The sequence below is a fragment of the Fusarium tjaetaba genome (genome assembly GCF_013396195.1).
Source record: "Fusarium tjaetaba strain NRRL 66243 chromosome Unknown NRRL66243_c0000109, whole genome shotgun sequence".
NCBI lineage: Eukaryota > Fungi > Ascomycota > Sordariomycetes > Hypocreales > Nectriaceae > Fusarium > Fusarium tjaetaba.
This window is the reverse complement of record NW_023501305.1, coordinates 97734-113115: the sequence shown is the minus strand read 5'-3', so window position 1 is coordinate 113115 and position 15382 is coordinate 97734. Positions and strand designations below refer to the sequence as shown.

General features: G+C 50.8%; 5 protein-coding genes across 5 annotated transcripts; 3 read left to right on the top strand and 2 right to left on the bottom strand.

Annotated features, from left to right (window-relative positions):
* Positions 1-467: 467 nt before the first annotated feature.
* FTJAE_5648 (BZZ1-Myo3 5p-Bee1p-Vrp1p actin assembly complex component) lies at positions 468-2923 on the top strand (the record flags this gene model as incomplete). Its single annotated transcript, XM_037352177.1, has 4 exons — positions 468-512; positions 650-861; positions 927-2491; positions 2541-2923. 4 exons carry the CDS (start codon positions 468-470, stop codon positions 2921-2923), a joined length of 2205 nt encoding a protein of 734 aa, XP_037207141.1.
* A 981-nt stretch (positions 2924-3904) lies between these two features.
* Positions 3905-4957, bottom strand: FTJAE_5647 (fungal specific transcription factor factor; the record flags this gene model as incomplete). Its single annotated transcript, XM_037352176.1, has 2 exons — positions 3905-4427; positions 4482-4957. The coding sequence occupies 2 exons, from the start codon at positions 4955-4957 to the stop codon at positions 3905-3907; spliced, it is 999 nt and encodes a 332-aa protein (XP_037207140.1).
* Positions 4958-7404: 2447 nt separating this feature from the next.
* On the top strand, positions 7405-7905 carry FTJAE_5646 (3-demethylubiquinone-9 3-methyltransferase; the record flags this gene model as incomplete). Its single annotated transcript, XM_037352175.1, has 1 exon — positions 7405-7905. One exon carries the CDS (start codon positions 7405-7407, stop codon positions 7903-7905), a length of 501 nt encoding a protein of 166 aa, XP_037207139.1.
* Positions 7906-8877: 972 nt separating this feature from the next.
* FTJAE_5645 (major facilitator superfamily transporter) lies at positions 8878-10609 on the top strand (the record flags this gene model as incomplete). Its single annotated transcript, XM_037352174.1, has 3 exons — positions 8878-9032; positions 9086-9111; positions 9162-10609. 3 exons carry the CDS (start codon positions 8878-8880, stop codon positions 10607-10609), a joined length of 1629 nt encoding a protein of 542 aa, XP_037207138.1.
* A 1213-nt stretch (positions 10610-11822) lies between these two features.
* FTJAE_5644 (uncharacterized protein) lies at positions 11823-14366 on the bottom strand (the record flags this gene model as incomplete). Its single annotated transcript, XM_037352173.1, has 1 exon — positions 11823-14366. One exon carries the CDS (start codon positions 14364-14366, stop codon positions 11823-11825), a length of 2544 nt encoding a protein of 847 aa, XP_037207137.1.
* Positions 14367-15382: the final 1016 nt, after the last annotated feature.

Here is a 15382-nt window from a genome sequence, read left to right as displayed (position 1 = left end):
GATGTGGGCGCCCCCAATATTTCTTCATTGGCGGGGTTTTAGGCTCTCGACGCTGTAAATTAGGGACGCTAGAGCCTAAACTGACCACCTGCACCCTCTCCATACCTGCAGGGTTGGACGGGCATGCTCTATCGGCTGCCCACGCGGCGCGGTGCGGCGGCGCCTTCTTCCTTCTTCGTTAGTCTAGTTCTACTCTTCAGTTGAAGTTACCTTCCATTTAGTTGCCTTATACTGTATCCTCATAAGCTGCGCCTCATCTTCCCCCGCCATCGTTGGCTGTCATTGTCCATTATAACCTCACTTTAACAAATAACTTTCAATTCCAAACTTATTTCCATAACTCAGGCCATTTTCTCTCGACACACCTGCGGCCTCGAATCTGCGATCTCGTACATGTCTCCGTCTCATCCGCGCCGACCGATTACCCCTCGCTCCTGAGATCGATTTGAATACACACGTTGCCCATCATGGCTGAGGTGGACGCGATGCCCACCTTTGGCTCAGAGCTCAAGGTTAGTTGCCTACTTTACTGAAGATAGCCTGCTGTTGATAATGCATCATTGTGGTCTCCTTTTTGTCTTGCGCCTGCATTCGAAGCTCCTTTCATATGCTCCCTCACCATTCGCATGGCTAACAGGAAGCGTTCTAGGATGGCTTCAAACCCGCGAACGCATGGCTCGGTCACGGCATCGCCTGGCTTGAAGATATACAGCAATTCTACCGCGAGCGCGCAGCCATCGAGAAGGAATATAGCGCAAAGCTTACAGCACTTGCCAAGAAGTACTTTGACAAGAAGAACAAAAAGACAGCTCAGCTCAGTGTAGGAGACACTCCTGCTATGACGCCCGGCTCGCTCGAAAGGTACGGACGCAGTCTCTCATGAGTTGGCTTGAAAGCACACGCTGATCACTGTGCGACCACTACAGTGCTTCTTTGACCACATGGACAACCCAGCTTACGACGCTCGAATCCCGCGCCAACGAACATGACCGATACGCCAATAATCTAATTTCTCAGGTCGCCGAGCCGCTCAAGTTCTTTGGCGGCCGTTTTGAAGAATTGCGCAAACGGCACTCCGATTATGCTACCAAGCTCGAGCAGGAGCGCGATGCTTCATATGCCTCACTCGCCAAGACAAAGGGTAAATACGACACTGTCTGCCAAGAGGTCGAGTCTAAGCGTAAGAAGACCGAGTCGCATTATGACAAGGCCAAGGCTCAGAATGCCTACACACAACAGCTATTCGAGATGAACAACGCCAAGAACACCTATATCATTGCGATCAATGTTACCAATAAGCAGAAGGAGAAATATTACCACGAATATGTCCCCGAGGTTATGGATAGTCTACAGGATCTTAGCGAGTTTCGAACGACCAAGCTGAACAGTCTCTGGACTGTTGCGACAAACCTCGAGTCAGACATGCTGCAACAAAGCAATGGCATGGTTCAGCACCAAGGCACCGAGATTCTGAGGAACTTGCCCCATCTTGACTCCATGATGTACATCCAACACAATATGGGAGTTTTTAACGAACCCCCCGACAAGCATTTCGAGGCCAGTCCTGTTTGGCATGATGATGGCACGATGGTAGTTGACGAGACCGCAAAGGTCTTCTTGCGCAATGTCTTGGGCAAGTCCAAGTCGCAACTAGGAGAATTACGGAGGGAGGTTGATAAGAAGCGACGAGAGGTTGAGAGTCTCAAACAACTCAAGCAGCGAGTAAGGGAAGGAAAAGAGAAGAAGGACGAGGTGGAAGTTGTTCGCATACTCTTCTCAATGCAGGAAGATCTGCATTCTATTGACCGTCAAAGACTGACGGCCGAAGTCGAAACATCCACAATCACATCTGTGGTGGGTGATGTGACGTTGGGTGCAAAGAACCACAACTTCAAGAGTCAAACATTCAAGATACCCACGAATTGTGATTTGTGTGGAGAGAGAATCTGGGGACTGAGCGCAAAGGGCTTCGATTGTCGAGACTGCGGCTACACATGCCATAGCAAGTGTGAGATGAAGGTACCCCCTGACTGCCCTGGCGAACAGACCAAGGACGAGCGCAAGAAGCTCAAGGCCGAACGCCAGGATGCCGCGAACAAGCTGCTCAAGCCCAGTGCCACGATGACTTCGGTACATTCTAATGCTTCAGATGGACCCGAACTCACCCGTTCCAATACCATGACGTCTCTAAGCTCTCACTCGGCACGCCCATCTCTATCGGGATCCATATCTGGGCAGCTCAGCCCATCGGAGGAAACACCACCAGACGCAGGAAGGCCAAGCATGTCTTCGGCCAAGTCATCTGGTACTATGCGCAAGAACAGAATCATGGCACCTCCGCCAGCAGCTTACATCACAGGGTCTGGCGGCGAGACAAATGGTGGTGCAAAAGAGGAAAAGAAGGGCAAGATGTTGTATGCATTCGAAGCTAGTGGTGAGGGTGAACTTACAGTACAAGATGGTCGAGATGTGGTACTGTTGGAACCTGATGGTAAGTCTGAGCCCCTGATACTTAGTGACGATATCTAATTGTGTTATAGACGGCTCCGGCTGGGTCAAGGTCCGCGCAGGCTACAAGGAAGGTCTCGTACCATCATCATATGTTGAAATCACCACCGTTACTATACCCGCTGCTCCCGCTCCCGCAGCCCGACCATCATCTACCTATTCCACCTCCACAACATCCTCCCTAGCACCATCAACCAAGAAGAAGGGTCCCGCAGTAGCGCCCAAACGCGGCGCAAAGAAGCTCCGCTACGTAGAAGCACTATACGAATACACGGCACAGGCTGAGTCAGAGCACTCCATGGCCGAAGGTGAACGATTTGTCCTTGTGCAGGATGACCCGGGCGATGGCTGGGTCGAGGTCGAGAAGGCGGGCGTCACGGGAAGTGTGCCTGCGAGTTACGTGCAGGCCGTCTAGAGAACGAGCAGGGGTTGCAGATGCGGGTTTTGTCGGCGCACAATGAAGTCGCCTTGAAAGAAGTTCCAATTTTACCTCGTACTCATTTGGTTTCTCAGCATGAAAACTGGTTCGAATGTATATATCAAGAGGGCAGAGCGGAGCTGCATGATTGGGATTCTGTTTCAAACTTCTACCCAAGAGAAGGAGAAGATAAGGCAAGACAGGAGTTGTGTATATTTTGGGTTAGGGATGCATTGATGGGGTAGAGGTACATAGTGCATGAACTCGGGGTTCAAAATGGAAGACATGCTGAGCCGCAACGCGTCGGTATGAGCTTACGAAGCAATTTGTGGTGTCTTTGCCACTCTACCGAAGTTTCCGGAAACTAAGAGTCATAACATCACAAGCACAGAAAAAAGTCCATAGGGAAAGTTTAGAGGACGAAGAGCTTGGTTTTGAAACATGAGAACTCTAATAGCACTCATCTGAGAAGAAAAGGGATGCGAATAACATCCATCTAGTGTATTACAGGGGGTATTACAGATAAAAAAGCTCAACCGTCAGACACCTTTGGTTCATATCTCATGTATACTGCTTGGTATACGGTCCCGTCTCATAGCCCCTAATCCATCTGCCATTCTTTCATTGATCATGTAAAGTGTGCGTGTGCATTGTATTTGTGTATCAAACAGGAGGGGGATATCATTTCTTTCAATTCCAGTACCTTGGAATAAACGCCGTGCCAAAAATTTGAGAGTAAAAGTGTAAAGAGTCATGCCAGGACTCATACTTGATGTGAGACATGAACCCCATGCATAAAGCCGAACGCCGAGTGGAGTGTGTATATGTTGAGTGAAAGTAGATGAAGCTGTCAAGGAATGAAACCTGAGGGTACCAGAACTTTGCCTGGTCCAGACCGCTTGTGGTGATCCTCATCAGACCTTGATCTCCTGCTTATGGTCCACTGAAATTGGGGACTGCCAAAGGCAAGATTGGATCCTAGATCATCTGTGCAGTGGGAGCTACCAGGGTATGTCCGAGACCTTCACGCAGAGCGTCCTGCAACTCGGCGATCTGGGCCATCATAGACAGAGAATGTTGGGAGTTTTGGTTCATCTCAGCCCTCAGCTTCTCATTCTCCTCCTTCAGGCGTTTGACTTCTTCCCTGAGTTCGGTCAATTCCTCCGTGGCCTGCTCGCTCGAGTGGCGTTTGCGCTTCATGCCCGTCTTTTCGCTGTCGTTGTCGCCGGGTGATTGAACGATTTCGGTAGGAGTAGATCCATCAGGATTGGTATGAACCCGACGTAGGTGCTCGTTCAGGTTCTCTTGTCTTGAGAATCCCTTGCCGGTGTGTCGCTTACAATTAGGATGAGGACAGTTGACCGTATTCTTGGGTCCTCCATGTTTGCCATGAACCTCTCGTTCATGCCGAAGCAAACCGCCCGAGTATGTGAAACCAGGGAGATTTTCGCACCCCTCGGCAGGGCATCGGTACGGCCGTTCATGCTTGTCCATGTGCTTGCTATAAAACAGTTAGCCAAGCGTTACTGAGTGCGAAATCTGGATGGGAACTTACTTCCACTCGCATTTGCGCGAAAATACTCGGACTTCTTCCTTGCAATCATCCAAGGTACAGTGAAACTTGCCGTCGGCGCCCTTGACGGCATCTCTCTCGGGTTTTGGGATGGACTTCACTCGAGAAGACGAAGGAGGAGGAGATTCGATACTCGGGGAAAGATCTTTGTCGTCGGGTAGAGGGTCGAGTGATGGTGCTTGCATAGGGTCCTCAATCGGGGATGGGAACGCGTGGGGCCCTAGATCGAGCCGGGTTGCTTCCTGAACAGCAGCAGCATCCTCCGTCATCATCCCTCTATCATCTCCAAGAACGCCTGTGGTATCTGGGAGCATGGATGCCTCGGTTGTGTAGTGACTGAGTTGCTCGGCGACATCGCTGTCTGTAAATCTTTGATCCGCACCATGATCGTGATCGTCGCCGATGGGAGGATAGCTCCCATCATGAATAAAATTACGAGGCTCGAATGCGACACTCATGGTGCCTGTGAGTGACTGATACTGCTTTGCGACAATCGGGAGGCGACGCAACAATCGCGGTCGCAGGAGTTTGTAATCGAGAGGCGCGTGAATTAAAAGCGGTGCTTATGGTCGGGGGGCGAGAGTGCGCTTTATAGAGGCTCGTAGGCGAGAGTTGGTGTTGAGTGGTAGAGGAGGCGTAATTGCAAATCGCTATGCCGATGGCTGCTCGCTCGGTTCGGGCTGGTTATGATGAATGAAGCTTGTAGGTTGGAGGCCTGAAAATTCTGGTATGAAAAAGCGGAAGGCAACGGGTAGAACAAGGTGGAGTACTGGAAATCTAGGATTAGTCAGAAGCAGCACGTGACATCGCGTGTGCGTGGCTCAGCAAAAGCAAGTATTGTGGCGCCGACAGATCCGAATTGTTGGGCGAAAGTTTGTTGCGAACACGACTTTATTAGTATTTGACTGTTACTCCAGGCAGACAACGGGTAACGATGACTCGATACGGCAGGTCCCATAATAAGCAAAGTCCTTGGACTTATGCGGAAGCGTTAAAAATCGTGACTCACGCGCCGTGCCTCTTTGGGTGGCGTCGCATAATGGAGGCGTGGGGAAGTGCAAGGCTACGACGACGACTAACAGCACGCAAGTAGACTTCCTTGTGTGTCCGCCCATTAATCGTATTCGTTGCCTTTTCTGATCTTCGCTTGAAGATAGTATAGTTAGGCATGAGGCTGTGCGGGCCGCGTCTATGGATCCTTTGCAGATGCATTCCGATAGGATCTCGTGATCTTGTTCACAGTCTCTGGATTATAAGCCAACTTTGCTTATTGGAGGCTCCGTATCATCTGCCAGGATTTTCCACGTTCAAGTCCGCGACGTGCACAGAGCAGTGACTTGGCAGACCCTGGCTCTTAGGACTCAACAGGCGTCAGGCTGCTACCGTTCAAGTCGCTAACAGTCCAGTGAACGATTTCTGTTTCCGAATAGTGTGCACTTATTGGGCGTGAGATCAGATAAATCAAGGCAGCTTCCAAAAATGGATGAAGCATACGATGACTGGTCGGCCTCGTCCAAGTTGGTATCCCATAGGTGCCTGACTCATCGTGCCAGGTTGGCGTTGGTCCTTTGGTTGTGAGGCCTCACAACCTTATTTTCCAGGTGGCAACGGTCGAACATAAAGTGGGCAGCTTTGTCCAACGAGAACAATATCAAACGGGATTGATGTATCAACGTCTAGACCACTGAGTCTTGAGCGGGACATGTCGCGGCTTGCTAGATTGATGGTCCAAATCAATGCTAGCTTGCGACAGGCTTGCGACTACCAGCGTATCGCAGACTTTGGCGTGGAGTTGTTGCGTATGTATCAGAGCACCAGCATGTGGGTGGCACAAGCAGATGACGCTGGGGGTGACGACGATAATCCCAAGTGAGGCATTGGCGAGACTACCGAAGATCGATGAGCTCGCCAAATATGAGAGGGTGAGTTTGCAACGAGTAACGAGTAGGGATTCTGCGGATTGAATAGCATTTGAGTCGTAGATGGTCCCTGGTGGTGACGGTTTTGGGTGTTGAGAGAGGGGAAATTGAAATTAGGTGAGTATTTGGAGATTCGGACGCCTTTGTGGTTTAGATAGATTAGGGGACGGGACGGGAAGGTACGATCTGAGTTCTAAGGCATTTGTGCATTTACACCAGAAATATGAGGTTGAACCTCAGGTTGAACCATTCAACAGAATGCGACCTGACCAGACCTGACCTGACAAGGGCCAGGCCTAAAGCAGCTAATGCTGAGGTTGCGAGGATGAACCATGGCCATGAGCCACACGAATTATGCGTATCGTTATTGGTTTATTGTGATGATCAGAGCTGATCTCAAGAACCACGCAAAGCTTATCAATTGAAGAAATAAAAGGGACCGTATTTGAAGGTTTCTTTTTACCTTAGCCCATGAGCAATGCCAACATCTTCTTCTTCTACCCACAGAACAATTCGAGGAGTTGAGGCCCAAGCAGACGGAGTGTTATCAATATGGATAACAGCAAAATCTCATGTCGGACATTTGTCTTCCGTCTTATGTTTGGTGTTACTGAACCTGAAGCATTCCCCACTCTCAGTCCTCAGACCCAACAGAGACAATTGGTTCGACAATGCGATAGCTAACGCCTCTAGATGAAGTGGCTTTCGGCAAATATCTTTGTTCACGGTGCTCCGACGGTTTGCTGTGTTGCAATGTGAAAGCCTTCATCTGTGCATTTCCCCCATTTGCCAACCCCTGGTGATTATTGACCCAAGTCTTACGCCTCAATATGTGAACAATACTCCTGGCATAAGCCACCAGAGTTCACGGTGTTGGTTCAATCAACGACATAGGCCTATAAAGAAGATGTAATCTCTCTCTCTCGTCCTACCATACTCACACACAATTCAATACTCTATCAAACACTCCATCATCACTAAACACCATGTCTTTCGGAAAACTCACTACTTGTCTCTGGCTCGAGGACCAAGGCGAAGAGGCAGCAAACCACTACGTCTCAATCTTTGCCCCTGATTCCAAGATCAACAACATCCAACGATACACTCCCGCCGGTCAAGACACACACGGCCAGGAACCCGGAAGGGTCATGGTAGTCGAATTCGAGCTCCGAGGCCGTTCCTTTGTCGCCCTCAATGGCGGTCCTGCGAAATGGAAATTCAGCGAAGCCATTTCTCTCATGATCGACTGCAAGGATCAGGCTGAAGTTGATCACTTCTGGGAGAAGCTCAGCGAAGGCGGTGATGAGGCCCGCCAGCAGTGTGGATGGTTGGCCGACAAGTTCGGAGTTGCTTGGCAAGTCGTGCCTTCAGCGCTCAAGGAGATGATGGGATCTGAGGATAAAGCTGCAGCTGGAAGAGCGACCATGGCCATGATGAAGATGAAGAAGTTTGATATTGCTGAGTTGGAGAAGGCGTACAAGGGTTGATGTACACGAGGCGAAGCTGTCAGTTGGGGATTGTATGTACCCTAATCCTAGCTGTGGTGTCTATCATAGTATCCATATAAGGCGATGTTATGATTTGGAGAGTCTTCAGGATTGAGCCTATTATTGAACTAGACTGTCGTCACAAGAGTCATTAGATCCTAGCTGCAGGCACTTTGCCTTCCCCTAGACATCAGATCAACGGCTGCAAAGCCGAGAGTACTCCGGACTGCACCGAGCATATCTAGAATACCAGACACTGCCTTTAAGCCGAGGATAGGCTAACAGAGATCACGCTGTCGTTTTATACAAGTTTGAATGACTATTGCTGTTCCGATCGTCGGTGTTGGACTCGGTAGATTGCCGAATAAGCTCTTATACGGCGGTAGTACCGAGGCGGCTCTTACCGGGCCGTGTCGCATCCGGAGCTTTGGAGCTGTATATCTTCAATTGTTGAGATATAGCTCTCCTCTTTAAACTAAAAACCTTTTAATCTGGTTTCTATAGGTGACCAATCACTCAATTGATACAACATTGTCCACGTCTCTTCCACATTCAGCTCCGGAGTGACTAAAAACCTGGCCGATCACGTTGACAGAGTCTACAGACACACAAGACAAGAAGGGTTGGGTTAAGGGTTGATAATTAGCTCCAAGTAGCCGCATTTAGTGGGCTATAGTATCCCCCAAGAGTAAATCTGCATCGGTTTTAGCGGCCTAGATCGGCTCACAAACCACGGATCTCATCCAATTATCGATTCGGTCCCTCAACTTTTTTTCTTCCATTAAATAAATCCCCTCCACCCTCTTCCTATTCCCTCTTCCCCCCAACATCAGTTTCTTCTTTCATCTTTACTTTTAAAACCCTCTCGACTGGCATTGCCTCTCTTCCTATTCAAATCTGCTGTCGTCACTTGCAATATCTGAATCAGACTTATAGCACGCTCCTCCATTGCTTTCAAGTCTCGTGCTTCCAATGGCAGAGTCAGCTCATAGCTCGCTCGCCAGTGGTGGCCAGCATGATGACCCCGCGTCCAAGCCTCATTTTGCTTCTACTGGGCTTGAGAATCAGGAAGAGGGAAATGCCCGAGAGGGTGATTATGATGTTGAGACGGTAGAGCGTATCTACAGGTTTGTGACCAATCTCTTCTCAAATTGATTTATACTTACCTATCAACTTACAGAAAGATTGATCGTCGTATCATTCCTGGTAAGTTTGCTTTGTACCACCTGTGAAACCATTCACTCATCATCTTGTAGCTTTCTGGGTCTTATACTTCCTCTGCTCAGCCATCAGATCCAACATTGGTATTGCTCAAACTATGAACAAGGACAAGGGACACGATCTCATGACTGTCCTTGGAATGACTCCAAAGGATGTCTCGACTGCTCTCGCTCTCTTCTACGTTGCATATGTCATCTTTGACTGTCCCTCCAACCTCATCATGAGCAAGCTTAGCCCTCGTCTCTGGATGGCACGCATTGTCTTTGCTACTAGTGTCATTGGAACTTGCTTCGCTGCTGTCAATGATCCTTGGAGTGTGAAGCTACTTCGATTCTTGCTTGGACTCGTCATTGCTGGCATGTGGCCTGGTATAGCTTTCTACCTCACCCTGTTCTACCCTCCTTCGCGTACCGGCCAGCGAATTGGCTACTACTTCACTGCGTCTCAAGTGTCTGCTGCCGTTGTTGGTCTCGTGTCTGCAGGATTCCAACTCATGGATGGGGAGAGAGGCATTGTGGGCTTCCGTTGGATGTTTATGGTTTATGGCCTTGTTGGTGTTGTTCTGAGCGTTATCCTCCTGTGGTGGCTCCCCGACCGTCCTCTTGCACCTGGCCAGACCCGACCCAAGACTGGTATCTTCAAGTGGCTCCCCGCTACCCCTGAGGTTCTCAAGGGCCAAGACGCAGTTATTCACTACCACGACCTTCGACGTGTTTATCACGCTCGACCTTGGAACTTTAGGGACCTAGGCCTTGTTCTGATTGATTGGCGTCTCTGGCCCCTGACTTTGATGTACTTTGGTGTCGTTGGCGTCGGCATCGGCACTCAGATGTACGGATCCGTAATCATCGCCTCCATCCGACCTGAGGCCAGCGGCGTCGAAGTGAGTCTTCTGTTTGCGCCAATCTGGATCATGGATCTCATCGCCATTCTCATCGTCACCCCTATCTCGGACCGCTTCCACCGATCTCGCCCATACTTCTTCTCCGCTGCTGTCTGCATCCAGATCGCCGGTCTGCTTACCACTACTCTGGCGACCAACAACGGCTGGGCTCGATATGGAGGTCTTCTTATGGTCGGTTTCGGTCTTGGTCCCACTGTCCCTATCTGCATGGCTTGGAGCTCTGAGATCTTCCAGAAGCGCCATGGCGAAGTCGGAGTTGCTGCTGCGACTGCGCTGGTCTCTGGTCTCGGTAATCTGGGTAGTGTCATGACAACTTATGCCCTCTACACAGGCTGGCCTGAGGACGCCGCCCCTGGCCCTCACCAATACCGCAAGAGCAACTACACCATGATCGGAATTCTGTGCATGAGCATTCTCAGCTCATTCGCGATGAAGGCTCTTCTCACATATTTCGGAAACCCACCCAGCAGCAAGCTTCAGTCAGACTCGTCTAGTGAGTTTGAGGATGGTGCAGCCCGGCGAGAGGGCCAGGAGCGCGGTTTTGGGTCTCTTCCTTGGAAGAAGTCGAACCGTGCTTAAGTCTACCGGACTCCCTGGACTCGTCCGCCTGGGCTGCATCTTCAACAATCGCCTTGGCTGACGTCTCTTAATTGAGCAGCTGGCAGCAGCCCAACCTGCTGATTCAGCTGCCTGTATCAACATGGCAATTCACTCACGATGCGCCTTGACGACATTCACTTCTCATACTCATCCGTTAGGGACCGATCGTTACGCCCCGAGGCGTCGCCAAGATTTCCATCTGGTATACATATCACTAATATGACGGCCTCGACAACGATTTATGCTCAGAGGACCCCCTGGTCTTTCAAACAGCTTTGTGACAATGCTTCAGCGCTATCACCCTGCTCCCCTTGCAAGCCCAGACCCTCCGAGCATTCCCCCCTCGGACTATTTTGCTCTTTTTACTTTGACATTTACGCATTGTTTTGCTCTTTATTATGATACCCCATCAGCGTTTGTACACGCTGTCCTACGAGTTTACCCATTTCCCTCGGCAGCGAAAGTGCTTCTACGCCATCGCTTTGCGGATAGTGTGTTGAACCAGAGCTCGCGGCGACAATGCTTATTACGCTATCGTTTGGCGAGTTCTGTGGGCGTTTTGTGTTTCTTTTTAGGTGGGAATGGTTGTATATGGCTCTTTGAGCTTGGTTGCCGTGAGGGCATAGAATCCGATCTTTATCATATAGTCTTGATTAGCATATGAAATAAACAAGCTATGCTCTCCCGCTTTGTTCATCCACTGGACTCGGTGACTATTCATTACTTGTATGGGAAAGGGGACATATCGGGATACTGGTGAGACTATCATCAAACCTCCTTCTATACATTCAGACTATGAAGTACACAGGTCACACAACAGGTCCATGCTTTTACTGACCAAGACACATAATCTTATGAAATGAGGTTCTGTATTCTCTAATCCGGGCGGTACATACATCGTGTTACACGCCCGCAGGCAAAATCATAAGCACATGAAGATAACAAAAGGGACAAAAAGTTCAACTCCAAATCTCAATATTTCTCATTCCTCTGCGTACCATCATCCTCCCCTAATCACAGAATATCCAGTCACAGACGGAAGTGTGACCGTGGGAGGATGACAGTCGCCACCCTTTGAAAAGAACTCCTCCTCCCAAATATCCTACACTCTAAAACCCTTGTGTGTTGTTTTTATCCCAAAGTTGTCTGAAGTTGAATTGAAAAAAGGAAACTGTGGCCAAGCTGCGCTTGTTTACCAGAAGCCGAGCATGCGGCGGAATCGCTCAGGAGCGGGCACGTCGCTGTGAAGACGGGCGGCCTCGACGGTCGCGGTCACGTAGACTGTCTCGGGCTCGGGGGCACGGGTAGTAGCCAGAGTGGTAGAGGCAGGGCAGGCTGTAACAACGGAGGTGATGACCTTGGCGGTCTCCTTGCCGGCACCACAGGGGACGGTGACGGTCTCAGTGACCTGGTTGGTAAGGGTGACAGTCTCGACGCCAACGGTCATGGTGTTGACACCGACGGTGACGTAGGAGGTGACTTGGTTGGTAACAGTCTTGGTGATGACAGTCTCACCGGCAGCAGGGACGGTAGTCTCCTGGCCAATGGCGCCCTCGGAAGTCTCAGCGGGAGGAACAATGGAAGTCTCAGCAGGAGGAACGACAACGGTGGTCTTCTCACCCTCGCCAGGAACGGTGACGACACCGGTGCCGGTAGGGACACCGTTGGAGACAGTGATAGCAGTGGTGCTGATCTCGCCGTCAGACTTGGTCATGGTGATGATAACTACACCGGTGGAAGTAGCCGTGACAGTCTCGTCAACCTCGGAGGTCTCAGCGCCAAGGGCAGTAGAACCAACGGCCTCGGAGTCACCAGAAGTCTCAGCAGCAGCAGTGGTCTCAGCAGCCTCAGCAGAGGAGTTGACCTGAGTCTCAGGAGGGACGACACCAGTGCCAGTGGGGACACCGTTGGTGAGAGTGATAGCAATGGTGCTAATCTCGCCGTCGGACTTGGTCATGGTGACAACGGTGACAGCCTCAGAGCTCTCAACAGCACCGGGGGCAGTCTCGGTAGCAGCCTCAGAGGTCTCGGCGCCGAGAGCGGTAGAGCCAGCGGCCTCGGCATCGGAGGTAGTCTCAGCGGCGGCAGTCTCGGTGGTCTTGACAGCGCCAGTGGATGTAGGGCCCTCGATGACAGGGGTACCATCAGAGATAGCACAAGACTCGGAGACAGTGAGAGTTCGGGTAGAGATGACAACATGGCCGCCAACACCAGGCTTGGTCTTGCCAGTAACCTCGGCGTCAGAGGGGAGAATGATGGAAGCGGTCTCAGTGGACTCCTTGGTGATGGGAGTAGGGGCCTTGGCAGTAGAGGAGGCATCGGCACGGCAAATCTCACGCTGCTTCTGGCAATCAGAGACCTCGAAGTTCTTTCCAGCGTTCTCGGAGCAGTCCTTGAACTGCTTGTCACAAGCATCAGTGAGAGCCTCGCCGAGCTCAGGGAAGGTCTTCTCATCAGAACCGGTACCGACAACGAAGTCACCCTTGTTACCACGCTTGACAGGAGGGCAGGCGGCACCAATAACAACAGTGCGGTGGAAGATGGTAACCTCACGGATGACAACGATGACGGGCTTATTCACCTTGCTGACAACAGCGCTGCTGGTAGCGGCCTCAGAAGAAACAGCACCGGGGAGTTCATCAGAACCAGTGGTCTCGGCGCCAGCGGCAACAGTGGTGTTGGCGAAAGGTCCGGGCTGAGTGGAAACAGTGCTCTGTCCCTTACCAGTGGTGAGGATGATGGTGGTAGGAATAGGAGTCTCAGTCTCAGTACTGGCATCAGCCTCATTAGTGGCAGTGTTGGCAGTCTGAGTAGCGTTGTCGACATCAGTTGTCTCCTCCTCAACGGGGGCGGAGGTCTCGGCAGAGGTCTCAGCGGCGTCCTGGGTAGCTCCGGTAGTCTCAAGAGCAGCAGAGGTGTCGAGGGTGGTCTCGCCAACAACTCCAGTGGCAGCAGTCTTGGTCTTACCGCCAGCACACTTGGTGCAAGGAATGGTGATGGTCTGGTTGACGAAGCGAGTAGTACCACGGGTGATGAAAGAGGTAGGGACAACAGTGGTCACATCAGCAGTCTGCTCAGTGATGGAACCAGAGTCAGTGGCCTCGGCAGTGGAAAGAGTCTCGGCCTCAGTAGTGGCAGCCTCGGAAACGGTTTCGCTGGAAACCTCAGAGACAGCCTCGGAAGTACCAGCAGCTGCGGCCTCACCAGAAGTAGTAGCATCAGCAGTGGAGAGAGCCTCGGACTCGGAGACGGTCTCAGAGGCAGCCTCGGAAGTACCCTCAGCACCAGCATCAGCGGTAGAAGAAGCAGTGCACTTAGAGCAAGGGATGGTGACGGTCTCGTCAACGAAGATAGTGGTACCGTCAGTGATGTAAGAAGTAGGAATGACAGTCACTTCAGCAGTCTGGTCAGAAACACTGCCAGCATCGCTAGTGATGACAGTAGTGATAACCTCAGAAGTGACCTCGGCGTCAGCATCACCAGCAGTGGAAGCTGTGCATCGAGAGCAAGGAATTGTGACAGTCTCGTCGACGAAGATGGTAGTTCCGTCGGTGATGTAAGAGGTGGGAACAACTGTCACCTCAGGAACATCTGGCACCTCATAAGGGTTGCCAGCAGAAGTCTTGGGCTTCTGGCGAGTAACGGTCCTGGTGAGTGTGACCTTCTCCTGGGCAATGACACCCTCCACGAGAGCCTGCAGGCTGACAGCCGCGATAAGAACGTTGCGCATAAACATGGTGAAGGAAGTAAATCGGAAAGGCGTAGATTGGTTTCGTGTTTTGTTGATTTGGCAATGAGTGTAAATACTCTATCAAAGAGCAAAGTTGTTGTTAACTTGGAAAAAGGCGACCAAAGCACCTGTCAAAGGGAACGACTGAGAAAAGAAGCCCAAACCTGGGAACAAAACGGAAAGAGACTGAATGAGAGTTGAGTATGAAGAAGAATTGGACTCCAAAGAAGCAGCGACAGCTTCGTCTTTAAGAAGGCATCTCGCCTGGCAGTATACCTAGTATCAAAGTCCACACTCAGCGTCAAACTCTGACGGGTGGCTGAGCAAACGGGACATCCTTGACATCGATCAGGACTTAATTAAAGTGGTCTCAACATGAGACGTGATGGATATGTAGGCGCCCCCTCATGTGCCTTGATTCAGCGAGATTCTAGGATCAGTATAGACGAGACGTGGTTTGGAAGCAAGTGGATAAGCTGAGCATGGACAGACATTACCATATTAGGCTCGAGGGCCTAGGACGAGTTGCCTTGTGGACTGGATGATAGACGCAGAATAGCATGGGCCCCAGATGCAAGGCTCGCGTCCTCAGCAGATAGTGGAGGGATTGGCCTGCCCCTGTCACCGTCCATCTGTTCATGATGAATTATCCGGGAGCCAATGGTAGCCAAGCCAAATAGTTGTCCCATGATGGGGACTTGTTGATGGTTCCATTCGGTTGCCTCGGTACTCTTGGAATCAACAGGCGTTCACCGTTTGTTGGTATACGGCCGACTGTATAACGGTGAAACTATTCCCGCCAGATCCAAAAATAGGACGGGCCAGCACTTGCTGGTAAACAATATGGATGAGACAGGCCATGGTGAATAGAGAAGAGCTAAGTTTGAAGTTGTTTATTCGGTCCAGTGCCGATCCTCCTAGTAATTTAATTTGCCGTTCAAACAGATTCGGTTGTTTGTGATGTGACAATGTGATGAGATCCAGGTGAGGTGAGGTGAGGTGAGGTGAGGTGAGGTTAACGG